The sequence below is a fragment of the Manis javanica genome, chromosome 4, assembly GCF_040802235.1.
Source record: "Manis javanica isolate MJ-LG chromosome 4, MJ_LKY, whole genome shotgun sequence".
Classification (NCBI taxonomy): domain Eukaryota; kingdom Metazoa; phylum Chordata; class Mammalia; order Pholidota; family Manidae; genus Manis; species Manis javanica.
The window spans coordinates 130,239,791-130,265,675 of record NC_133159.1 but is presented as its reverse complement, the minus strand read 5'-3'; the positions used below and the strand labels follow the sequence as shown (position 1 = coordinate 130,265,675).

Below are 25,885 nucleotides of genomic sequence, written 5' to 3'. Positions count from 1 at the left end.
TCCACAGTGGCATGGCATTTCCAGCCCAAGGCCCTCAGCATGCTAGTTGAATTAGTGGATAATGGAATAAAGCCACCCAGACCAGAGAGTGTGTCCAGGCCTGCGGGCAAGGCAGGGCCAGTTGAGTCATCCTCATATGTGGGAGGGGCTCCCCCTCTCTGAGTCACAACAAATTTCTGCTGGGACTGTCCCCATGACTACAGGTTAGTCTCCCAGCATTCCCCTGCCCCTTGTATGTGAACATGGGCAGTTTACCAAAGTGGAAGTTCACCTGTGAGAAGTATCTCACCCTTCCTTAGTCCACAAAAATCGATTTTATTAACCCAGTAAGTGAAGACCCAGTCCCTTTACACCTCTAGTGGGATTTGGGTAAAGGAGAAACCTAGGGCAGAAATGTCCCCCTACCCTCAGCATATAAGACTGAAGGGAGAAAGGTGCTATGCAGTAGGTCACCAGAAGTATGTGGGTAGGGGGTGTATGGGGAGTGTCAGACCGGGATGGCAGCTGAAGGAGGAGAGGGTGAGGGCTCTGTTGAAGACCCAGGAAACATGGGAACTGGGGCAAGGGAGCCAAAGGAAGTGGGAAATGGGCTGGAGCCCAAAAGTGGGGTCCGCTCTGAAGCAGGGTGGTCTCTTGGTCCCCCTTCCTCATCACCCTCTTGTCCCTGTGTTTCTTCCTCCTCCTCCTCATCCCCAGGACCCCGATGAACCGGCTGCTTGCAGATGGGGCAGGTCTTCCGGGTCTGAGTGAGCCAGGGGTCCACACAGCGGCTGTGATAGGCTGCAGAGAGGCATGAGATGAATTACCGTGTCTGCTGGCTGAGTGGGCCAAGGGCACAGGAAGTCAGGGCCTCACCATGAGCACAGGGGAGTACCCTCAGCTTGTCCCCATCTTCATATTCATCCAGGCAGATGGCACAGACATCATACTGGTCTCCTAGGGGAGGAAGAAAGTCCTTAAACTGGGTCATCCTGGACCAGGACCCACAGAAGTCGCTTTGGGCAGCCTGTGGTGAAACTAATTCCTGCATGTTATTTTCCCTGGTTCTACAGAGCTAAAGGTGGGCAGGGAAAGGCAGGAGTGGAACATGAGGAATCGGGGGGTAGGAAGAGACTAGCAAAGAGCCGAGGTAAGAAGGGAAGTGGGTTTGGGGGGTGTGGGGGTGTGTGTGTAAGGGTGGAGACGAGAGGAGGAGCGGAAACGGGGGCAGGGCTTCTGCTATGGCCTTATATGGGCACTAGAGGCTCCAAGGCCTCCAGACCCAGCCCCTTCTTACCTGTTTCTTCCTCAGACCCTATCCTCCCCGCTCCCTCCATTTTTCTGTTCTCTCCACCTTTGTAAGCAAGGTCGGTTCTCCTCCTTTTCCTCCAACTAGTCCATTGAATCATCTTTGCTTTCCATCTCCTGCTCTATTCCTGTCCTGTCCTCAATGTATGTATGGATAAAAGGAAGAAGAATGGCACCTCAGGCTGACATTGCCATTTTTCTTTGCCCTGTTATCTCCTGAGCTTAAACTCCTTCAGAACCAGGTAAGCTGTGGGGCAGGCCCTTCTCTCCCTTAGCCCTCTCACCCTTCTGATAGTCATGTGTAGGGATCTGTTTCAGTTGCTCTTTGGTCAGTCGATTCCGTTGGAGTCGTTTCCGGTGCCGGATACAACGGACTATCTAGGGAAGTAGATGGATCAGGCTTCGGGAACAAAACTGGGCCATGTAGTACAAACCAGCCCCATCTCCCACCCTCAGAGCCAGTCTGGTACTAAACGCCTCAGCTCACCCCATCCTACTCCCTCAGCTACTCACCATCACTGTTCCCATGGCCAAAACCAGTAGTCCCACAATCCCTGTGAAAGGGATGAGGTAATAGCCCAAGGGGAAGCTACTGTCTGGGACCAGAAGCACCCGAGCCCTGGGAAAAGGAACACCGGTTATCAGAGGGGGAGGAAAAACAAAAGGACGAAGTAATTGGCTCTGGATAAGCCCCTAGATGGAGAAGGGGGTGGGAATAAAATCAGAAGGCCGAGTATGAGGGGCCTGAGGCTGAATGATTGGGGCACTAAGGCTTGGGCTCTAGACTGGCATGTAAGTTGAAAGGAGGAACACATCCTACCCCTTCTCGTAGACAAAGAGGGCACGCAGGTACTCGGAGCTCGTCTCCCCAATAAACACAGACGGGATCCAGATCTGCTGCTGGATTTCCTCTGTAGGGATCAGGGCATTACACCAGGGACCCAACCCTCCACTCAAATTCTTCAGTAACATCTGGCTCTTTTGCCCCCACCCATCCAGAAGATTGACTCCTTCTCCCTAAGCCTTAGGCCCTCCCATCATCTTTCCAGTAAAGTCTCACCTCTACTGGAAAACTCAGCTGTCTAGATTCCCCAGCCTTACCACTGTTCCACACCATGTTGAGAAGTTCATTGGAATTCACATTGTGTACCACAGCTGCACTATACCCAGCCTTCTGAGCATTGAGGACCTAGGGAGAAAGACAGGAGATAAAGGCCTTTCCCTCCTTTATTTCTGGTGCCTTTCGCATCCCCACCCCCACCCCGCCGCCGCAGCTTCCCAGCTCCCACTCCGCATTCAGCAACCTTGAGGTCAAAGTTGCAGTCGAATCTTCGAAGCAGTGCAATAAAGACTGACCCGTTGATCAGGGCTGGGGGTGGTGGGGCAATGGGGCTACAGGCATTGGCTGGGTGAGCCTCCACAAGGAAGCCCTGGGGAAGAGAAACAACAACCGGGTTTAAACGACCTAGGTTCTGCTCCCCAGAGCCCACCAAGCACACTGGCCCCGCATACTGCACATCCTCTGAGCATCCCACCCCAGTCAAGTCTCCCTCTTTTCTTCGCCTTCTGAAGATGCAATTGTATCAGACAACATCCCCTTACCAAACCCACTCTTCGCCCCTCTCCCTGTCCCTCCATGAGCTAACCTATACTGCATATTCCAAGCTAATGAAATTCCTTCTGCCTTCCAGTTGCCCACTGATTCTAATCGTCTCCATTCATCCATGCCACTTTTTCTAAAGTTCTGTTTCACATTCCCTTTTCCAGTACATACTCCCCTCTGTTAAAATAGACAACGGGCCCAAATAGAGTTAACTTGTGCTAAGCCCCAGGTCACCAAACCAATGCTTAATACCTAACTTACAGTTTCGGCCTCCCTAAGGAATGGAACCCTAACCCAGTCAATCTGGGGTCACCTCATCAGCACTAATGAGATAATCTGCTACATCCCTTAAAAATGGCTGACCTTGCCATAGCTCTTTGCTAGTGAAACTTCCTTGTCACACCTCCTTCTGTCTTTCATTTTGTACAGTTCTTTGGAGTTTTTTTCTATTTGCTAGATGGGATGCCACCCAATTCATGAATCATTGAAAAAAGCCTCTAAGATTTTTTAAATTTTCTCTTGAATTTTATTTTTTAACACCTCCCTTTAATTTAGCAATTACGTATCTTACAAATATACTGTTATCTGTGGCCCAAGGGAGTTCTTGCTTTGTGATGAGGTACTACAAATTTGCTTTATCTAATTGAATCTTCACAATAACCCTGAGATAACTTATATTATTGTTTCGTTATTACAGTGAAACAAAGGCTCAGGGATAACTAACGTCCAGGGTTGTAGAACCAGTAACTGGCTCCACAGACCCTACTGATAAGTACCACTTCCCCCTACCTTTTATCTTATCCACGGTTCAGTTTCCCACGTAAGGCTCAGAGATCTAGGAGGAGACTTTGCCTTCTTCCTCTAGATTCTGGATTCCACACTAGATGTGTTTCTGCATTTAGTTCTTAACTTGACTCTTCCTACCTCCGGTTCACCCAAGGGCAAGGCTCCTCAACCCCTACCAGGATGGAGGATTTGAGGAAACGGGGAAAAGGGGAAAAAGTCACCTGAAGTCCTTCCTGGCTCAAGGCAGCCCCAAAGAGTGCTGGGAGGTCTGCAAAGTCCATGCTGGCATTGTGGTCCGAGGTCTGCGGACAGTAAGAATCCGTGTTCCCTTCAGCCTGCAACCTCTTCCATTCAGTGCCCTTCCCCCATCTGCCCCTAACTCACCGCTCGAATAAGCCCCTGGATAGGGGCCACTCCCCACAGCACAGCGGCCACCACCACAGGAAGCGGGAAGGCCGCAGGGTGCATGGCAGCGGGAGGGAGAGGCTGAGGAGGCCACGTCCTCGTAGCAGGAGCAGAAGAGTTCTGCGCCGTCTCTGCCCCTCCTTCAGGATCCCAGGGGTACGACCACCCCCAGGTCTCACTTCCCAACTACATGGGGGCGCGGGAAAGGCACCCCATTTCGGGGAGTGATATATCCACCCCGTTAGTGGAGGTAGGGAGGGAGACACTAAATGTGTCCTTTTCTGTTACAGGGATAAAACGGGGAAAGGTGACAGAAAGGCAAACACAGGTGACAGAAAAACTTCTGTAAGGGTGGGGGAGCTCAAGAGGGTGGGACTTCCGGCCAGGTGGGCTGTCTTCCTAGTCCATGAAAAAGGGTTTCCGGTAAAGAAAGTCAGGCCTCTTCCAGCATTAAGCGCTCAAGATGAAGGACTTCCGGTTCTAAAAGGCCGGTTAAAAGAAGGTTAGAGTTGGAGCGAGTGCCTGTGGAGAGGGAAGGAGTACCGAAGCCTCGAAAGATAACCTAGTTGTCTGCGTTTTAGTGCCCGGGATCCTGGAGATGCCCAGTTTACAAACCTTTCTTTTTCCTGGCAGCGGCCGCCGCGGTACCTTCAGGTCTCGCGATAGTCACATACCCCCATTCCCTCCCAACCCGCTGAAATGTTGCTGTTATCTATCGCGAAAGGTCTAAATCTGGCTCGCCTAGTTCTCTCGATCTCGCGAGATCTTCAAACAATCTATTTTTCCCGCGAATCCAATTCGGTAAAAACAGCGCCTATGCTCTAGCTTCCTAAATCAGCCACACCCAACTCCCGCACCCATCGTTCAAGCTCCTCCTTTAGCCCCGCCTTACTCCCGGCCACCTTTGCGCTCTGCGCCTGCGCCTGCGCCTGCGCCGGCTCCCAGCTGGTGCAGGACCTAAGAGCCGGAGGGGCGTGCGCGCGCCTTCGCCCCTGTTGCGCGCGCGGTGTCACCTTGGCCGCGAGCGGGGCCGCGCGCGCACGGGACCAGGAGCCCGGGGCCATTGAGGCGATGGCGGCGACGGCGAGTCCTGGGGCCGGCGGGATGGATGGGAAGCCCCGTACCTCCCCTAAGTCCGTCAAGTTCCTGTTTGGGGGCTTGGCGGGGTAAGCTCAGGCCCCAGGGATGGAAAAGGAGGAGGAAGGGACGGGTGTATGGAATCGGGCCGGGTTCATCTTTGGGTCTGTTGCAGTGAACGGAGCCAGCATGGGGTCAGCGCGGTCCCTAGCGTATTGCGAGCTCCTCGATGGGCTGCCAGGATCTTTTCACCCTTTGGAAGGCCCCTACTCAGCTGCACGCGGGGTCGTTGCACTGCCCTCGCTGAGCCACCCTAGTTTCCCAACCCATTACTTGACTCTGCCGGAGTGTATGGGGTTCCAGGTCATTGCATGGCTTCTGCCAGACTACATGGAGTCCCAGGTCAAGATGCCCACCACCCCTCCCGTGGTTGGACTGCATGCAGTCCCAGGTCACTGCTTGACCCCCTTGGTACTGCATGAAGTACTTACATTGCAAGGCCTCTTCTGGACCACTGGACTTTTCCAGATACGTTTGCTTTTGGTACACTGGGAGACTCTTATACACGTGCTCACCAGCCTTCTGAATACTTAGTTGCATTGCAGGCCTTGCCCTTTGTCACCCCGTGTGACATCTGGACCTTGACTCCACTCCTGTCTTCCCCCAGGATGGGAGCTACAGTTTTTGTACAGCCCCTGGACCTCGTGAAGAACCGGATGCAGCTGAGTGGGGAAGGAGCCAAGACACGAGAGTACAAAACCAGCTTCCATGCTCTCACCAGCATCCTGAGGACAGAAGGGCTGAGGGGCATTTACACCGGGTATTTGGGCAACAGGATGGGGGTAGGGTGTGGGTTGGCAGCTCCAGACCTTGGCCTGATGTAATCACCCCTTCATTCCCCAGACTGTCGGCTGGCCTGCTGCGCCAGGCCACCTACACCACTACTCGCCTTGGCATCTACACTGTGCTGTTTGAGCGCCTGACTGGGTCTGATGGTACACCCCCTGGCTTTCTGCTGAAGGCCCTAATTGGCATGACTGCGGGTGCAACTGGTGCCTTTGTGGGAACACCAGCGGAGGTGGCTCTTATCCGCATGACTGCCGATGGCCGGTGAGTTTGGAGCCTGCCCCTAGCCTCATTCTCTAGAATCTAGAATAAAAGGACTAATTTCTTATCATAGACCTAGAGCAGAGCATTCACCTGTTCTGGCCTCCCTTTCTTTGCTGCTGTGGGACAGGGTGGTCTATCCTGAGCTTGGCCTCTCCCTGCCTTCCCACCAGGCTTCCAGCTGAACAACGCCGTGGCTACAAAAACGTGTTTAATGCTCTGATTCGAATTACCCGGGAGGAGGGTATCCCCACACTGTGGAGGGTGAGTGAAGGGGCTGAAGATGTGGAGGACGTGGGGTCAGGTCTCAGGCATTTCTGACTCCTCCCCTGCTCCCCCATGCTAGGGCTGCATCCCTACCATGGCTCGGGCTGTCGTCGTCAATGCTGCCCAGCTCGCCTCCTACTCCCAATCCAAGCAGTTCTTACTGGACTCAGGTGAGACCCAGAGCTGGGCTCTCAGCTCCCAGCCTGGTCTGGGCTAGCTCTGAGCTGACTGGCACCCCCTGCTCCACCTCCCTCAGGCTACTTCTCTGACAACATCCTATGCCACTTCTGTGCCAGCATGATCAGTGGCCTGGTCACCACTGCTGCCTCCATGCCTGTGGACATTGTCAAGACCCGGTGAGGAAGCAGGCCTGGGCCTGGAGAGGGATGGGAGGGCCTCCTTTATGTCTCCCATTCCCTTATCTTCTCTCCTACAGGATCCAGAACATGAGAATGATTGACGGGAAGCCGGAATACAAAAATGGGCTGGTGAGAACGCAGGGCTAGGGGCTCAGGCTGGAGGACTGGAAGCCCTGGGAGGGTGCTAAGGGTGGCTGGGAAAAAGGGACAGGGTCCCAGAGGCCAGGTCCTATCCCCAGTGCCCTGCCTGCCTGTCTAGGATGTGCTGGTGAAGGTTGTCCGCTACGAGGGCTTCTTCAGCCTATGGAAGGGCTTTACACCATACTATGCCCGTCTGGGTCCCCACACCGTCCTCACCTTCATCTTCTTGGAGCAAATGAACAAGGCCTACAAGCGTCTCTTTCTCAGTGGCTGAGATGGGCGAGGGGCCTGGAGCTGGTATGCTGGCGCTCCCATTCACCAGCTGCTTCTCCAGTCAGTGCACCCCGGAGGGCCTGAACTCTGCTGCCCTGGGCCCCTCTATTTATTTTCCTTCCACAGTGTGGTTCCCTCCTTGGGGGAAGAGGACTTTGGTCTGTCCTACCCCTGTTCCAGCTTGCCCTGCTTATCCTGATCCTCAGGATATCTCTGTCCTTGGCTGTGCCTCTAGGGGAGTCGGGGAACTCCCTGAGGATTTCCGGCCTCCTCTTTGGTCTTAGTTTCAGGGCACATAGGACTGCAGAAGATCCCCCTTCTCGGTGTGGAAAACAAGGCAGTGTGGGGGGACAGCAAAGAGCAAAAGCTGTCAAGATGGTCAAGGGGTCTGCAGTGGGCAGACATGGCCTTTCCTCTCTACACCTCACTGAGGACATAATCAATAAATTGGATTGATCGCACTGTCCTCAAATCTGGAGAGTTGTGGGGGCAGGAGGGGGAGGAGACTGGACAAAGAACAGGAACTGGAGATTTCAAGAAAAATTATTAAAGCACCTGCTGGTTTTATGCAAATGACATGTAAATCAGTCTTGTTACCACAGCTGACTGGGGTGAGGAAAACCAAAACTCCAGGCCCTGTGTGTTGTTTCCCGGCCAGTCACCCAAGAATGCCACCCAAATCATTTTGTGTGATCCTCAGAAAAGGCCTCTGGGGTCTGGTGACTGCTTCTGCAGCCTAAAGAGAAGGGAATAAGAGTCTCTAGAAGGGAAGGCTGACCTGGTGGGGGTGGGGGTGGGACACACATGTCCCAAACCCTGGAAGCTTGAGAAAAGAGAGGGTGTTGGCTGGAGACTTTATGTGGGCCTAGGCTGGGAAGAGTGACTGCCTCAGCCTTTCTTTAGAAGAAGATCTGTGATTCCCAGGCAGTGTCCTCAGGAGCCTAAAACGTCAGGAGGCACTGGAAGGTCAACTGAAAGGAGGGCTGGGCAACTTGAGGCCCGAAGGGGAAAGGCTTCTCCCGAGATGGGCCAGGAGATGAGCAGGCAGCAGGTGGGAGCTATCCCCTTGGCAGAGGTGGAGCTTGGCAGCCTGGCATCCCTGCTGGGCCTTCTTGCCTCCTCCATGCACATGCTGGCCTGGGCCATAGTGGCCACTTAGAGAAACTTGAAGCCTGAACCTTGTCCTTAAGGAGTTTCAAGTCCAGAGGGGAAGATGACACCAAAGCAGTTTGGAAAGAGTGTAGGAACAGACGGATGCAGGATAACATGGAGCAGCAGGCCTAGCCTGGGGGAGGAGAGACCTGTGTAGGACCAGTTAGACTGGTCCAGGAAGAGACAGCACAGCACTCCTGGCTGAGCAAAGGCTCAGAGGGATGCTGGGAGCCAGAGCCTATGCAGTCTGCAGTAGATGGAGCCCAGGGTGGGAAGTATCTGTTAGGAGATATGAAGCTGGACTGTTGGTCAGTCAGTGCACAGAAGTTGTTGCTTGCCAAGCTTGAGTGTTCTGAGTGTCCTCTTTCTGGGGAAGACCTCAAAGCAGGAGAGGGGGTCAGGTTTTCATGTTAAGATCTCCCACCATATGGAGGCAGGGGTCTCCATGGAGCCAGAAAGACTCAGCTTTCATTCCCATTCTCTGAGCTCCAGGCCTAGGTGTGGGCTGCAGACACAGCAGGAGATAAAGCCCCACCCGCCATGGTAAGGGGAATGGCAGAATCTATGGCACCAGGGCAGAGAAGGGGGCTCTGTTTGCCTGCATCCTGGCTGGACAACAGAAAACCCAAGACTTAATACAACCCACCAGGATGGTACACATCAGCAGGACCACACTCTTCCCATCTCACTGACCTGGACAGAGTGGGAAGCTGCATTTCTGAGGCCACAGGTGTGGGCGTCAGACACCTGCTGTCACTCCCAGTGCTGTAGGTTGCAGGCAGGTAGGCCTCCGCAGTGTTCTGCCCCAGGGAAACACGGTGCTGGAGCTGGAGCTGGTGCTTGGGGTGGCCTGGTTGAAGGTGCACCAAGCAGGGTAGGTGCAGGCCAAGACGGGAGCTTTTTTGGGTGAGTGCAACTAGGATGGGACCCTTGAGGCCCTAAGAACGCTAGTGACAGCTACCCCAGTCATACCCCTCCAAAAGAGATGAAGTGTTCTTTTTGAAATTTTTAATTATACAAATAATATATGATGGTGGAAAACTAGGAAGTTGCTAATAAGAGGAAAGTAAAATAAAATCACCTATATTCATACTACCCAGAGAGAGTCAGAGCTCACATTTTGATAATCCCTTTCCAAGTTTTCCTCAGTACACACATGCGGGAACCATGTTCTGTTCTTACTTGCCTTTTCTGAAAACTCCCCAAAAACAACGGTAATGACCTAGTAGTCTGGGGGCCCCACCATCCAGCATAGGAAGCTTTATTCCAGGACCCAGCCAAGTCCTTCAGGATTTGCTAGGGCCAAGGTTGTGTGCCTGTGGTGTGAAAAGGGCACTCTGATAAAGGGAAAGTAATTAAGACCTCCCCCCGGCCCTGTGCTCCTTACCCACCCACCCACACACTCCCAGCTGGATCCCAGCAGGAAAGCCTGTTAGAGCCTCTCAGGGTCCCCAAATACCCCCATCAGAGGCTGTGGCCAGAGTACCTAATGCCCACTGTACCCAGCAGGTCCTGACCACGACCCACACTCAGGGCTGAGGGCCGCCGTCCTGCCACCAGAGGCCCCACACGGCCATTAGACCGCACCCACAGGAAGAGGCTAGAGCGGAAAATGGGGAGTGACCCTTGAAGGAAAAGCAGCCAGGCCCGGGGTACGGTCACCTGCCTTCCCCTCTGTAGCTCCAGATGTGTGATGTGCGTGTCTGTGGCCAGGGCAGCTGACTGGCCAAAATCCAGGGCCCGTGGCTTCACGTGCCAGACCCAGGTCAGCAGCAGGATAAGGACCACAGAGGCAAACAGGAGCCAGAGGACACCCAAGATGTAGAAACCGAGGGGGAGGAGGCAGCAAAAGTCAGGGTTGAGGAGAGGGTCATCATTTCTGGAGCTATCCAAATCCTCTTGGACCAGCCCACGGACCTTCAGGGGGCTGACGAATTTAGAGATGATCACTGTGGTGGCTTCTAGGGTAGTAGGGAATGGGGTGGGTTCTGTGGTAGTTAAGAATCTGGTTGATTCTGAGGTAGTTGGAGCTGCAGGTTCTGGGGTGGTATTTAAGAATGTCGTTGGTTCTGACATGGTCAGGATTGGGATGGATTCTAGGTGGGTTGGGGTTGTGGTGGGCTCTGGGGTGATCCAGGTTGTGGTGGGCTCTGGGGTGGTCTGGTTAGTGGGCCTTGGGGTGGTTGGGGTGGTGAGCTCTAGGGTGGTGGGCTCTCGGGTGGTGGGCTCTTGGGTGGTTGGGGTGGTGGGCTCTGGGGTGGTGGGCTCTGGGGTGATCTGATTGGTAGGCTCTATGGTGGTGGGCTCTGGGGTGGTTGGGGTGGTGGGCTCTGGGGTGGTCCAGGTTGTGGTGGGCTCTGGGGTGGTCTGGTTGGTGGGCTCTGGGGTGGTCCAGGTTGTGGTGGGCTCTGGGGTGGTCTGGTTAGTGGGCTCTGGGGTGGTACGGGTTGTGGTGGGCTCTTGAGTGGTGGGCTCTGAGGTGGTCCGGGTTGTGGTGGGCTCTGGGATGGGTGAGAATATGATCTGTGTCTTGGTGGACTCTTGGGTTGGGAGCACCTGGCTGTATGGGGAAGCAGTAAATTCTGAGTGAAGTGGGCCCCAGTGGGCAGTGGGGGCTTTCGTGTTGGCAGAGAAGCTGACCACAGCCCTTGCAGAAGGCGCCTTGTCACCCTCATGGTCCTCCTCGTCATAGTCATCGTAATCGTCTATGCCACCCGCATCACGGAAGGAGGGGCATTCCTTCCCTAGATAGTCACATACAGGTATGCTTCCCATATTGACACATCGCACGCTGCCCACATCAGGGGTCATGGCCTTGACATCCATACCTTCCTTCCATAAGTAGACATTGTTGGCATTGTTCTGCAGCCAGAAACTGAAATAAAGGATCTCGCAGTTGCATTCCCAGGGGTTGTTGTGGAGAAAAGCAAAAGGCAGGAGGAGGTCCCCAAAGAAGTACTTTGGGATTGTGCGCAGCCAATTCCCTTGTAGGAAGAGGGTGTCGAGTTCCTCCAACCCGTCCAGAAGTCCAGGGGGCAGCTCATTCAGTTTGTTGTCAGCTAGATTGAGCTTTTTCAGCCGGGGCGTGGGTGCCAGGAGCCCGGGGGGCAGAGTGTTCAGGTTATTGCCATGCAGGTAGAGCTCTTGGAGCTGGCTCAGGCCGCTCAGGGCACCAGGAGACAATGAGGCCAGCTTGTTGAAGGAGGCATCCAGGGTGCTGAGTGCCGGGAGTGCCCGTCCCAGCAAGGGCAGGCTTTTCAGCTCATTGTGGGATATATCCAAGTTCTCCAGCAGCTTTAGTGAGGCATCAGGCTGCAGGCCAGTGAGCTGGCTTCCACCCAGGTGCAGCTGAGTGAGGCGAGCCAGAGGCACCAAGGATGCCGTGGAAAAGGTGCCCAGGGGGTTCTTACCCAGGTGGAGAATGTTTGTGTCTGCCGGCAGACCTGGAGGCAGCGCCTTCAGTCCCCGATTTTCACAGTTCGCTTCCACCTGGTTGGCCACCGTGGACACCTCGCAGACGGACTGTGGCTGCGAGGGGCTGGGCAGCAGGAGCAGCAGGAGGAGGAGCGGCATGGGGACCTGCGGCAGGCGGGCGGTGTCATTCCCAGCCCCAGCCCCACGGGAGAGGGTGCGGTGCTTGCAGAGTCTCGGTCCCCGCACCTCCCGCCCTGTCCTTGCCGCTCCCCGCTCCCTTCCCACACAGAGCCCGGACTGCCGGCCCCCAGCCCCTGGCTCCTGCCCTTCCCACAGACCCTCTCCTCCCCCAGCCCCAGCCCAGCTTACAGGCAGGTAGAAAGACCTCCGCAGGCACAGAGCTTCCTCCAGGGTGTGACTCGGTCCTTCTCTCTCCTGGCTCCAGGGAGGGTCTGGTCAGGGGCAGGAAGGGGGCAAGGATGGGGAGGAAATGCCAGGCTGATAGGGATTTTGTGACCCGGGGAACAGTCTCCCTCCCGGACACAGGCCCTTATCACCTCCCTCCACAACTTTCCCCCAGCCTCCTCTGGCCGTGCTCTACCACTTTCCTTCTATACTGGGGAGATTGGGAGTGGTCTCCTCCAACTGCCACCCCAGCCGGCCTTCCAACCACCCAGCAGCCACTCACTTCCCCTTCACTGCTGCCATCTTAGGCGTGCCCCGTCTTCACCCTCATCACCCAGCTCTAGGCTGGTTTCTCACCACCCCAACTGCACTGGCCCAGTTCTCGCCCGGGTCTCCAGTGTCCCCTGCCCTCCACTGGACACTTCTCCACTATGATTATCCTGCAACCTCCATTCCTATGGCCATCCCTACCTTTGGAGTCCTGACACTAATTTTCTGGTTTTCCTCTTACCTGTGGCTGGCCCTTCTCAGTCTCCTGTGTGGATTCCTCTTCCTCTGTCCTCCATGAAAAATGAACCTGCCCCCAGAGTTTGGTCTTGGGCTCTCCTAATGCTATCTTAATACACACATGTGATTACCCTCCTATAATCCCTTGCCTTCAGTCACCACCTATACCCCAGCGACTCTCAAATCTTTATCTCTAGCCCCGGCTGCTCTCTCCTGAGATCCAAACACATATGACTCACGGCCTTTTGGATTTCCCGGCTGTCCCATAAGCACTAAAACTGTTGAAAACTGAGCTCATCATCTCTCTCCAAATGGCTTATCTTTCTATTGTCCAACCCAGTGGTACCGTCACACACTCATTTATCTGGCCATTCAGTCCATACAAATAGAATCTCTGACAGGCTTAACTCCTCCCCTCCTTCATCCACACATCTAACCTGCACCAAGCCCTGCTGATTTTACCTCCTAATCTCTCTCAAATGCACTGTGTCTATCCCATGACCACCATTCCTAGTCTGGGCTGCCATCTTCTCTTACTGCTTCATAGCAACAGCCTCCCAACTTTCTGACTTCCCTTCCTCTCCCCACTGGGCTTGTCTTTCAGAGTGGCAGGTTTGCTCATATCCTTCCACTGTTTGAGACGATGGCTCTTGAGAACTCTCAGGGGTAAGTCTAAGATCCCAACATGGACCTGTGTGGGCTGACACTTGTTTACCTGTCTAGCCCCATGTTGTAACACTCTACCCTTCACTCTAGATCATTCTCTTTCTTGTGCCTGGACTTCCTTCTCACTACTCCTTCCCTTCTGCCTAACTTATCTGGAAAGTTCTGTTCAGAATTTCTTCTTCTGGAAAGCCCTTTAGAACATCGCATCACTCTAGATCATTCTCTTTCTTGTGCCTGGACTTCCTTCTCACTACTCCTTCCCTTCTGCCTAACTTATCTGGAAAGTTCTGTTCAGAATTTCTTCTTCTGGAAAGCCCTTTAGAACATCGCAAGACCAGGTTAGGTGCCTATTTCAGGAAGCCAGTCACCATATCTGGTCCACTGCCCTTTCTGGTGATGAAAATGTCCCACCTGCTGCCTCCCAGAAGGTGCACCATGCAACCACATAAGCCTGTCCGTATCTGCTCACCCTGGAGACTGGACAAGAGGTGGACACTTGAGCCAGAGGCAGTCAATCCACGGACTTGCCATTTATAAAATTTTCCAGCTGCATGGAAAAGTATTTGAAAACATGGAGAAAATGAGGCAGTAAGCAGCAGGAAGTGAGGTAGAAAGTGACAGAGAAAGAGGCCATGCTGTGGAGAAAGGGCCTTGAGGCTGTGGATTTTTGCTGCATTAGGTATCAGAGTTTTTAGTTGTAAGAAATAGATAATGTTCTGGCTAACTTAGGCTGAAAAGGAATTTATTAAAAATACATTGGCTACTTTACAGACATCTCAGTAAGGGCTAGAGAAGCATCCCTGGAACTGTGCAGCCAGGAACAGTGCCCAGAGCCAGGCTGCAGAACCAGTCTGGTGACAAACCTCTGCTCCTGCTGCAAGACCAGGTCACTGAAGCTTGCCTTGCTTGCTGCAGCTGTCAAGCCAGGAACTCGGTCACAACCTCCCTACTGCAGGGAGAGAATCCTGCACCAACCCTGCTCCTTTGTGATGCTAGCTCCTGGTGTGAATGACTGGTCACGTGCCTATGACCCAGCTGCAAGGGAGTCCAGGAAAGCAGGTATCTGGCATTAAGGTTCTGCTTCTCCAAGGATTCTTAAAGTTAAGGAATTTGCAGACATAGAAAAGAGATTCATATGCTCTGGCACCTACTAAAACAATCCTATGTTTTACTTTCTTCACATGTCAATGTCCTGAATTTTTTCTAATTTTGCATCTTTGAATGCTTGGTGTTAACCCTATTTGGCCATTATGACTTATTCTAATATAAATATACAAATTATATATATAATATAAATTATAATATAAATCTAGGTTGGTTTGCTCACATTTCATTCAGAACTTTTATATCTAAGTTAAAAAATAGGAGTGGCCCATAGATTTCTTTTGAGGGTCTTAGTCTTTTTCTGTTTGTTTTTGTTTTATCAGAGTTATAAAGGCCCTTGTAAAATAAATTGAAAAATTTTATATTCTTGGAAAAGTTGACGATCATAGGGATTTTGTATTCTAAGTAGATTTGATGAGTTCACCTGTGAAACCATCTGGACCTGATGCCACTGGGGGATAATTCCTTGAATATCTTTCCATTTCTACCATAATTATTGGTCTGTTGAGGTTTCTACATCTTAAGTCAATTTTTATAATTGATATTTTTTAGTAAAGTGTCTATTTCATGTGGCTGTTCAAATTTATTACTGCAAGCTTGAACATTCATGTTTATCATTTGTTAAAATCCCCATACCTGTAGTTATTGCCCCTAATGTCATTTATTTGTATTTTTTCCTCTTTATCTTCTCCCTTTCTTTCTTTCTTCCCTGCCCCTTCCCCAACCTCTTTTTATTTATTAGACTTGCCAAAGATTGGTCTATTTTATTGGACTAGTCAAAAAAAATCTAGTCAGATTTATTAGTTTTACTAGTCAATTGATTTTTTTTCTATTCGATAACAAATGTCTACTTCTATCTCTAATAACTCATACTTTGAGCTTATTTTCATATTCTCTTTCTACCTTCTTGAGTTGAAATCTCAGTTCACTCATCTTGCTTTCTTGACAGGTAAATCAATTTAATTTACACTTTTCATTTGAGTACTGTTGTGTGCCTTCTCACATGTTTTATCATTGATAGTAATTTTTTAACCCAGCAACCATTCCTCTAAAATACAAAGAACCCTGTTTCCTTTTGGGAGATTATACCTCCCCAAATGAGTGCAGACTGATGCACCTATGGAAGTAAGCACCCTGGCCTCTCACTTTGGAAACCAAAATGTCTTTGGAAGTTCCTTCCAGTAGATCCTTCCTGTCACCACCTGAGTTCAGCCCAGGAATGTGACTTAATCAAAGACAACTATGCTCCTTCTCCTATGATTTCAAATGGTGAATGAGGTGGTAAGAAAAAATATAACTGGATTTCATTCATTTCAACAAAGTGCTCAGGAAAAGCTGTAGAGCAATTCCTGCCACTCAGGCTGCCAGAGCCATCTGGTTCCTGAGAGTCCTGGACTGTCAGTGTTCACTTGTACCCAGTGAGCTCCTGCATCTTTCCAAGAAGTCTCTATTGGATTAACTTAGGTAGTTATTTCTGTTGCACTGCATCCCAAGGAATCCAATTCAGTGCTCTTGTGGTTCATTTTTAAAGAGTTTGTGCAGCATTAGTTGGAGATACTCAAGATCCATTAAGCTTTTCCTCCTTTTTTTTTTCTTTTGAGAAGTTACTCCTACCCCACCCTTAGAGTTTTTGATGAGAATGACTTCATCCTAGCTGCATGAGTGGACCTAAGCCAGTCACTAGATTCCCCTTTGACAGTTTAGGGTCTAAACAAGTACATGATATAAGCTGGTTGTGGTATCCCAAAGTCAGACTGATTGGTCCAGGAGCAGAAACTGGAAGTAAGGTGGTCCTTTCATAATGAAGCCCAAGACTTCTGTTGGATGGTTGGGGTATGCATACTTTTTCTGGATGTGGACAAGGAAGTATGTAACCCCAGGTGAGTTGTTGGCATCTATCTTGTGATCACAAGAGGGTCTGGCCTTAGGATGGAGCTAATCTCAGGGGAAGTATAATGAAAAAAAAAGAAAAGAAACCAGGTCCTTGGCATCATTGAGATACTGTATCAAACCAATTCTGAAGTTTAGTGAGCTAAATAAAAATCCTTTTATTAAAAAAAAATTGATATTGGAACTATTTGCAATATAATGAGCTTTAATAGATTATTTCCCATTTTTCCTTTTTTTAAGTAAAAATATTCACAGAGGCATTTTAAAATTTTAGGTAGATTTAAAAAAATCAAACCTTTTATTCTGCGACAACTACACATTCACATGCAGTTGTAAGAATAAGACAGAGACTCCTTGTACCCTTTCCCCGGTGTTCCCCCATGGTAACATCCTGCAAAACGATAGTACAATATCACAGCCATGTCCTCCTGACACTGTTCTGTCCAGACACAGAACATTTCCATCGCTGTAAGGATCCTTCAGGATGCCTTTTACTAGCCATGCCCACTGCCTTCCTACACAGCCCCTCCTTATCCCCCCACCAACCACTAATCTGTTCTTCCATTGCTTTAATCTTGTCATTTCAAAAATGTCGTATAAATGGAATCAATACAGTATAGAATCTTTTGGAATTGACTTTTTTTCACTCAGCATAATTCTTTGGCGGTTACTGGTTGGGTGCATCAGTCGTTCATTTCTTTTTATTGCGGAGTAGTACCCTGAGGTGTGGATGTACTGCGGTAACCATTCACCAGCTGAAGGACATTTGGGCTGATTTCAGTGTTAGCTATAACAAATAAATCTGTTATAAACAGTACCGCAGGATTTCTGTTTGAACAGACACTTTGATTTCCCTGGGGAAAACGCCCAGGACCCCAGGTCCTGGGTCATATGGTAGTTGTTTTGTGGGCTTATCTTTGGGTCTAACCCTGTTCAGCGTTTGTTCAGCTTCCCGCCAGTGTAAGTTTAAGTCTCTTGCCAAATTTGGGTACTTTGCAGCCATTACTACGTTGAGAACTTTTTCAGCCTCACCCTCTCTCCTCTGTCTGCGTCTCTGATGATGCAATGGTCGATCTTTAACAAAAGAGTCCCGTTGGTCCCTGAGACTAGTTTTTTAAGTCTGTTTTCCCTTTGTTGTTCAGGACGGGTGATTTCTATTGTTGTATCTTCCAGTTCACCTGTTCTTTTCTCTTGTTTTCTCTGTTGTGGAGCCCGTTCACTGAGCTTTAATTTCAGGTGTTATATTTTTCAGCTCTAAAATGTCCATCTGGTTCTTTAGATCTTTTCTTTCTTTGCTGAAGCTTTTTGTTTTTCCATTTGGTTCAAGCACATCCATAATTTATTTTTAAAGCATATTTTGCTGCTTTAAAATATTTTTCAGATAATTCTAACGTCTCTTTGGGTGTTAGCAGCTATTGTCTTTTTTCATGCAATTTGAGATCTTCCCAGTTCTTAGCATGATGAATGATTTTTTTTAATGAACATTTTTAAAATACATGAACATTTTAATACTATTTTATGAGACTCTGGTCCTTATTTATTTGTTTGTCTTTAGAATTTTGTAAAAATTTTAGTTTTAGGAATATCTTTAGACATTGTGTTAACCTTTTACAAACTACAGTGAGAACAAACCCACATAGTAATTCTAGGTAGATTTTTTTTTATTATTAAGGTATCATTGGTATACAACCCTATGAAGGTTTCCCATGAGCAGCATTGTGGTTACTACATTCACCCATATTATCAAGTGACTCTGAACCTTATTTAAACCTTTCATTTTAGCTGTTTTTTTCTGCCACTGCTCTGGGAGGGAAAGGGGAGGAGTTGCCTCTTTACTGCCAATGGAGGGAGAAGTTCAAGTTCACCACTCAGCCTCTGCTTACATCCGATGGAGGGGTTTCTCCTTCCTGCTGGGCAAGGGTGGGAGCTCCAGGTCCCCACATGGCCTCCCTGGTGAGGATGGCCTCCTTACTGACAAAATGGGTGAGAGTCCTGAGTTCTGATGCTCCAACAGGCCTCTGACACCACCGCTCTGGGGAGGAGGAGGGATCCCGCATTACTGCCAATCAGGGATGGAAGTCCAGGCTCCCAGGTGGCCTCCATGTGGGTCGCCTCGTTACTGGCTGGCTGGGGCAAAGTCCCCACTCCCTAATTGGCCTCCTCAGAAACCAGCCTGGCATGGAAGTTGGGGTCCCTCCTTACAAGCCTGGGGAGGGTGGAAATCTAAGTTAACAACTTTGCCTTCACTGATGTGGGTGTGGGTGTGCCAGACGAGCACAGTTTTTATGTGGTGTTTGTCTGGAACACAGTGCTTATTTTCTAAGGTTTGTCTTACAAAGCTGTGTGTCCCTTTCCTGGCCATTTGGCTAGAGAGATGGGGCTTCTGTTGGTCTGTGCCCGCTAGGGCTTCTTCACCTCCAGGACTGGAACATGTGAGGCAACAGAAATCAATTTGACCCAGTCTGGGTGATATTAACAACTTGGTTAAGGTGGAACCCACCATGTTTCTTCACTGTCAAGATTCTGTTCATCCTGTTGTAACTAAGAAGCACTATTGTGGGGAGGTACTATGTAAATATCCTGTAAATAACTCATCGTGCTGTCCCCCGGATCCTGAGGTCCCTAGCTTTTCTGCCTCCATCTCCCTACCTTTCCTGTTACATTTGTGTCCAATGTCCAGGGTTTCCATTGTACTTAGCAGGTGCAATACGGAAAAGTACCTCTACACCACCTTCCCTGAGGCAGAGTCTCAGGTGGACTTTGCTACTTTTCAATCACAAATTTCTAAATGTATGGCAGTGGACAGTAAACATCCCATGTATGGTGTGATGGTTCATTTTATGTATCAACCTGGTTCAGACTAACCATTTGTTAACATTTTGTCTCATTTGCTTCAGCATTCTTTCTCAAATGTTTTTTTCCTAAACCATTTGAGAATAAGTGGGAGACATCGTGTCCTTTCACCACTAATGTTTCAATGTGTGTTTCTTAAAAACAAAGCCATTTTCTTACATAACTGCAGTACAGTTACTAATTTTGGGAAATTTAATATTGATACAATGCTATTATCCCATCCATAGTTCATATTCTCATTCTGCCAACTGTCTGAAAACATCCTTTATAGTATTTTTCCCCAGTCCAGGACAGTACCTCTTTAGTTTCCTTTATTTCCTTAACCTGTCTTTATTTTTTATGACTTTGACATTTTTGAAAACTGCAGTCCGGCCATTATATAGAATGTCCCTCAATTTGATGTTTCTCACAGCTGGATTTGGGTTATGTTTCTCTGGTAGGAATATTACATAGGTGATGTGTCTTCCTCAATGCATCATATCAGGAAATAGATCATATCAATTTGACCCAGTATGGGTGATGTTAACTGATAGCTTGGTTAAGGTGGAATCCACCATGTTTCTCCACTGTCAGGATTCTATTTATCCTTTTGTAACTAAGAAGCACTGTTGTGGGGAGATACTATGTGAATATCTTGTTCCTAATCAAACTTTGACCCACGTATTGCAGCATAAATTGATGATGCTTGCTGAATCAGTTATTGCCACTAAGGTTGAGGAACAGTCTTTAAGGTGATTTAAGTTTATTCATGTTCCCTTGTAATCAAAAGAATTTGACTAAAAGGAAAATTAGAATCAGAAGTGGAGTTTCACCGAGGTGATTGTGAGCGTCAGCAGGTGGAAGGGAATGTTGCTCTCCAGGGTTTGCGTGGCAGAGCCGCGCATGACGCCATCCCTGGGGTCTCCTGGGCTCTGAGCATGGGCACTCTGCCAGTGCCGCCGAGGTGGGTTTGGTGGCTTCAGCTCCAGATTAGTTCCAGGAGGGAAACTGTCCTTTGAGCTCTCCAGACTGGATTGGTGACTATATCTTAAGTTTCTGCAACCCTCCCTGCCAAAGCTATCATGATACTTTGTTTTGGTGTCTGTCCACCCCTCTAGGTGGCAAACTTTGGGACGGCAGGCACGCATACAGCCCATGCTCTAACGGGTAGAAACTGTTCCATGGATTGAGAGAGGAACGACGACATCAAATAAGAGACCTCCTTTGGCTTTTCTGTGCATCATGTCTCACTTTTATATGCTTCCTCTAGTGCCCTTTTATTACAGTATTAGCAATGATCCTGCCAAAATACTACCTGCACATTTGCTGAGAAGATGGCACTTCTGAAGACTGTATTGCCCCTGCTGAAGCAGAGAATTGTGTGACATTAAGTGACCCTCTTTTTACCAGCAAAGGGACAGACTTTCCCAGAAGCCCTTCCGGAGCCAACTTCCAGTGCCACTGGTCAGAAGTGGATCATGCTGCCTTTGGCTGCGAGGGAGGGTTATGCTCTGAGTGTCTGGCAAAGGAGATGGGGATGGCTGTGACTGACTGTGACTCATCCTTGGGGCTGGGCACACACTGCTCCCTGCAAGATGGGGCTCCATCTGGAAGGTAGAAATGCACATCATACCTGCATTTCTGGGATACACTTGTCAAGTCAGGTTGGACAATTTCTTTTTCAATAAACTTTTGGATTGGGCTGGTTCATGTTTTATTTGGGATTTTCACAATTTATGTTTATAAGTGAATGAGGCCTTATTTTTTATTTTCTTGTGCTGTCCTTAGCTGAAGTAAAAACTTCATCAGACTAGTTGGCTTGCCTCCTTTTTCTATTTCCTGGAACAACTTGTATAAAATACAGATGATCTGCTCCTTGAAAGCTTGGTAGAATCCACCTATAAAGCTACCTGGACATAGGGTCACTGTGAGAACTTTCATTACCATCCCACCACTTCTCTCAGCTTCAGCTTATTGGTATTTTCCTCTTTTTTGTATATAAAGTAGCACTTATTTTTAGTAATGAATAAATTAAATAAATAAATAACCCAGCCTTGGGAGAAAGTGAAGAGAATTTCTGGCTTCACATTCCTGCTCAATAAAGCCTTTCCTCCTGTTCAGATGATGTGGATGAGGAAAGAATCAAAATTAAGAATTTGTTTTCTCTATATTTAGACCACGGGAGAAGGTTAATTTAACTCTGACTTTGTATTTCTTCAAAAAATCAGCTTTACATAGTCTTAAATAGAAAGGATGAAATGATCAGAAAAATTAATTTCTCCTATAAGAACTGGGCACATTTGATTGAAATGTAATGTCCTATATAATCCAACTAACACAAAGCCTGCTTTCAAAGGCAGGAGAGTGTAATCAGCCCTAACAGGTGTGAACATATCTGCTCTTATGTTGCTTTGGCTCAAAAAACTAGAATAGAATCATTAACAGTAAACTAAGAATACCTAATATTTTGTCATCATTGACTTAGAATATATTATCGGCAGGAGAAATATTCACGTCAAGTAGTTCTACTCCAAAAAAGAATATTAAAGGAAAAGTTTTTTCATGAGCTCATCGCAGTCCCAAGGGAACTTTTATAAGGAAAATAAAGGACAAGAAAAAGATCAAATCAGCAGCCACAAAATAAAAATTTCACAAAACCATTACCTGTGTCCAAAGTGTATCCCCCATAATTGTATGAGGAGTCAAAAGGTGACAGTGCTAGTATAAAAGGAAGGTGGGGACTGTATTCGTTCTATATTTTATACAACTGTTGCCATCAAAGTGCAGCCCATGGCATCTGAAAGTTTATAATTATTTTAAATGGCCTTTAAGAATCAGACTGCCAAAGTCTAGGCTCTACAGTAGTCCTCCAATGTGCATTTAAATAATATGTCTTATTTTAAAATTCTAAAACTGACTTAAAAAAATCAGGTAATAATTTAAATACAGAGAAATACACAGAGCTCAGGTGTTCAGTTCCATGGGTCTCAGCAAATGTGCCCCTCATGTACTCACTGCCTCCATCAAGACCCGACACTTCCATCAGCCCCGCTGTGCCATTTCCTGCTCAGTCCTCCCAACCAAGCACCCACTGATCTGGCTTGTGTGCACATCTTTGAAGGTTATGCTCTCCTTTCTCTTGGATGAACAACTAGGAATGGAATTCCTTGGTAGAGGGGGAAGATGCGTGCTTAATTTTATAAAAGATTGTCAATTTTCCAAAGGGGTTGTCCATTTTCCACTCCACTTGGTTAAAAAGTTGAGTCCCACTTACTTTTCATATTAATAGCATAAATACGAAGCATTAATACTAAAAGCATCCAAACCCAGTAAGAGTTTAGGAGTATGAATCTCTGGATCTAACCATGCATGGTTTTATGATTGTTTTCTGCATCCCTCTTGTCTGAGGATTCTCATATCACTGGGCTGGTTCGGAACTGGGAGTTCTTAGCAGTTTTTCTCTGACTGGAGCCTTTTCTTCCTGGACTCTCAGCGTCGGGGGAATCCTTGCATCACCTTGTCCACCACCATCTTCTGCTCTCTGCAGCCAAGCCTGTGTGTCAGACGCCTCCCGCGACCTGCTGTCCAGTCTTGGCTGCTAATAGGCTGCCCTTCTCCATTTATGTCCTTGTCTTCCAGCACTGGGAAGTGAGGAGCTGACTTGAGCTCTCCTTCAACAAGATGGCCAGCATGGACTTTCTTTCCTGTACCGATAAGTCCCCAGGACTTTGGTTTTCTGTACCCAAGTTAAAGCAGTTGTCGCCGGGGAAGGGCGAACACCTCCTCCTGGGCCCTGGGGACTCCTGGCTGCGCTCAGTCCCGCAGGTCTCCATGGGGACCACTGAGCCGCCGCCACCTCTTCTCTCTCCCATCTCTCCCTCTCTCCTCCCTCCCCGTCGTTCTGAAGTTATTATGAGTCTTTACCCATTCCATCTTTCCAAGGAGCCAGCCACCCTCCTGCCCTGCTCTGCAGCTTCCCTCCAATGCTAGAACCCACCACCTTCTCTCTTTTCAAGGGCTTCTCAGTGTCCCAGCCATGCTTTCACCTTTGAGGAGAGAACCAGCAGCTCCAGTGAGTCCACCACCTGTTGGCTTTCCATGGCTTTCTCCCAGTGCTTTATGAAAGGAGCAAGTGAACCACTGGCTGCAGAGATTTCCTCCCAGTCTGTCATTTGCTTGCCTTTGGTTTAATATTTTTGATCCTACAGAAGTTGTCCATATGCTTGTCTTTTCTTTATGCTGATTTTGGGCTCCAGGGAAGGGAAGGAAGGCCTTCTTCCCTCTGAGATAGTGAAGACACCGATCTTGATTTTTATTCTTGGACTTTCTTGGCTTCATTTTACACTCAAGTTTGTGACCCACCTCCTGGCAGGCAGGGATGAGGGTCTGGTGGTTATTTTGACAACCGGTTTTCCAGTCGTCCCAACAGATGTATTTGATTGAGCCTTATCTTTTACATTAATGTGTTACTTCATCCTCATTGTATTGCAGATTCTCGTATAGTGGAACACATAGCATTTTGTTTCACTGATATGAATAGGCAGTTTGCAGAAAAAGAAACATGTGGATAGGCAGGACAACTGTTGGGAAAAAAGCTTAACCTTCTTCATCAAGACATGTAAATCCTAATAATGAGATAGCAGTTTTCACCTATGGGTTTGGCACAAATTTTAAAGTTGGATAATTTTCTGTCCTGGGGAGGTTATAAGGGAACACTTATTCTCATACTCTCTTGGTGTGAACCTAAGTGGGTGCATGGTTTTTGGAGAACAATTTGGCAAGAAACATCAGAACTTTTTTTAATGCATGAATTCTTTGCCCCAGCAATTTCACTGCTAGGAATTTACCCCGTGGATATATTTCCTAAGTATGCCAAAGCAAAGTGCATTAAGTGGTTCACGTTACATAGTATAATTGCAAAAACGAGAATGGCTTTTAAAAATGTCTCTTAAATGCCTTAAATATCTCTCCTTTGGACAAGAATAACTTATTATGGCACATTCATGCGGTGGAACACTACAGAGTTAAAAAGAAGAGAAAGACCTGTAGATGCTGATATGGGCCAATCTCTACAATATTAAAAAAAAACCCTGCAGAATTATAAACAGTCAGATGCTTTTTGTACACATGAATATATTTCCACATACATACAAACGCTGGACCTTAAGTCTAGAAAGGTTTACATTTTACAGAAGCTGGTAACCTTTGGGGAGAAGGACTGGCTGGAGAGAGGAAAGCCTTTGATTTTCATTGTCTTTCTGTACTCTTCAATTTTTCTAGTGATGGCATGTGTTACTTTATTATCAGAAGAGCTTTTATAGGTATTGTGTTATGGGGCATTTTTTGTTTTCATTATACTACTTTGTTATTTTTTCAGTCTTGTATTTTTAAGCCAAGAAAAGGGGGATTTATTGGAAAGATGCTGAGGCACCTCATTCACAGGAAGTGCTAGGCAACTAACCTGCAGGAGGGGAGGAGACAAGGGCAGCTGGGTCTCTGGCATTTCTGGGATCAGGGGTTGGGGTGCTGAAGGCTCTCGCTTGTCTCTGCTTGTCCTTGTGTATCACTTGCATTCTCTCTTTCTCCACGTAAAAGGTGAGGAATGAATGTAGCTGCCTGATGCATCTAAATTTCCTCTTGCAGATCCTACAGCAGAGACTGACTTCTGATTCTTGCTTGACAAAAATGTCAGGGAAAGACTCTTTGGCCTCACTTGGGTCAGGTGTCCTCCACTGGGCCCATCAGTTCTGGCCAGTGGGTGGGGGTCTCTAAGTACCTGGCAGATCCTCTAGCCACATGGTTGGGGAACAGTTCTCAGTAGGAGGGAGGGTGCTGGGAAGATAACACATTCATTCTTTTGTTTACTCTCATTCATTTATCCAGTAAATACTTATTGAGCACCTATTATGTGCCAGGCTCTGTACCATGTACCTTGTACACAGCAAACCAGTAAGGTCTCAGCAAACAGAGAGCTTAGGTTCCAATGAGGGAGATAGTGTCTGCTATACCTCCCTGTCCTGGCTCAGCCAAACCCCCACCCCTGGCTCACCAAAGAATAAAGAACATTTCTACTGCAGGCACAGGGAGCCCTTGTCAGACCCCCTAGGGGACATTTCCAATCTGAGGGTACGGACAGCTAGAAAGGAGAAGCCTGGGAGGCCTGGTCGAGGGGGCAGCTGCAGCTGTTCTGAGGGGCCAGCCAAGAACCAGTAGGTAAAGCAAGGGGCTTCCCGTTGAGCTGAGATCTTTGAGTCTAGCTTGGAACTCAAGGTGTCCCCAGAAGCAAAACTGTGAGGCAGCCCACTAAGGCTCTGTGGATTTTTCATTACAGAACTACAACACCCAGGCCTGAGTCATCCTGAGCACCACGTAAAAGACAGTGGCTCAGATGCCCTGCTGCAGACTCCCCGGGGGGTTTCCTGTCGTGTTGACTCTGCAAGAGATGCCCCTGGGACTCACTGATCTGAGCAAGACCTCCGCTCTCGAGGTACAGCTGGCTGGTACACAGGTACGGCCTCTGCGGCTGATGCTCTTCCGGGGCATGCGATGCCTGCCCAAGGCCAATGTCCCAAGCTGCAATACAGGGGGCTTGCGCATCAAGGGATGCGTA

General features: G+C 48.6%; 3 protein-coding genes across 4 annotated transcripts; 1 reads left to right on the top strand and 2 right to left on the bottom strand.

Moving 5' to 3' along the window:
* Window positions 1–295: 295 nt before the first annotated feature.
* Window positions 296–4,897, bottom strand: RNF167 (ring finger protein 167). The gene is made up of 10 exons (XM_017657545.3): window positions 4,697–4,897; window positions 4,061–4,561; window positions 3,898–3,978; window positions 2,592–2,717; window positions 2,389–2,476; window positions 2,108–2,198; window positions 1,801–1,906; window positions 1,572–1,665; window positions 856–936; window positions 296–780 (listed from the first exon to the last, which is right to left on the bottom strand). Exons 2-10 carry the CDS (start codon window positions 4,142–4,144, stop codon window positions 488–490), a joined length of 1,044 nt encoding a protein of 347 aa, XP_017513034.2. The 5' UTR covers window positions 4,145–4,561; window positions 4,697–4,897; the 3' UTR covers window positions 296–487.
* Window positions 4,898–5,013: 116 nt separating this feature from the next.
* SLC25A11 (solute carrier family 25 member 11) lies at window positions 5,014–7,771 on the top strand. Of its 2 annotated transcripts, none has more exons than XM_017657546.3 (8): window positions 5,014–5,247; window positions 5,826–5,978; window positions 6,062–6,268; window positions 6,439–6,529; window positions 6,612–6,702; window positions 6,789–6,888; window positions 6,969–7,020; window positions 7,151–7,771. In XM_017657546.3, the coding sequence occupies exons 1-8, from the start codon at window positions 5,153–5,155 to the stop codon at window positions 7,304–7,306; spliced, it is 945 nt and encodes a 314-aa protein (XP_017513035.1). In that variant the 5' UTR covers window positions 5,014–5,152; the 3' UTR covers window positions 7,307–7,771. The 2 variants fall into 2 exon arrangements, with proteins under 2 accessions (XP_017513035.1, XP_073091067.1); XM_073234966.1 differs by having other exon boundaries at window positions 5,026–5,164.
* A 214-nt stretch (window positions 7,772–7,985) lies between these two features.
* GP1BA (glycoprotein Ib platelet subunit alpha) lies at window positions 7,986–12,980 on the bottom strand. The gene is made up of 2 exons (XM_017657547.3): window positions 12,241–12,980; window positions 7,986–12,036 (listed from the first exon to the last, which is right to left on the bottom strand). The coding sequence occupies exon 2, from the start codon at window positions 12,028–12,030 to the stop codon at window positions 9,922–9,924; it is 2,109 nt and encodes a 702-aa protein (XP_017513036.1). The 5' UTR covers window positions 12,031–12,036; window positions 12,241–12,980; the 3' UTR covers window positions 7,986–9,921.
* Between the last annotated feature and the right edge of the window lie 12,905 nt (window positions 12,981–25,885).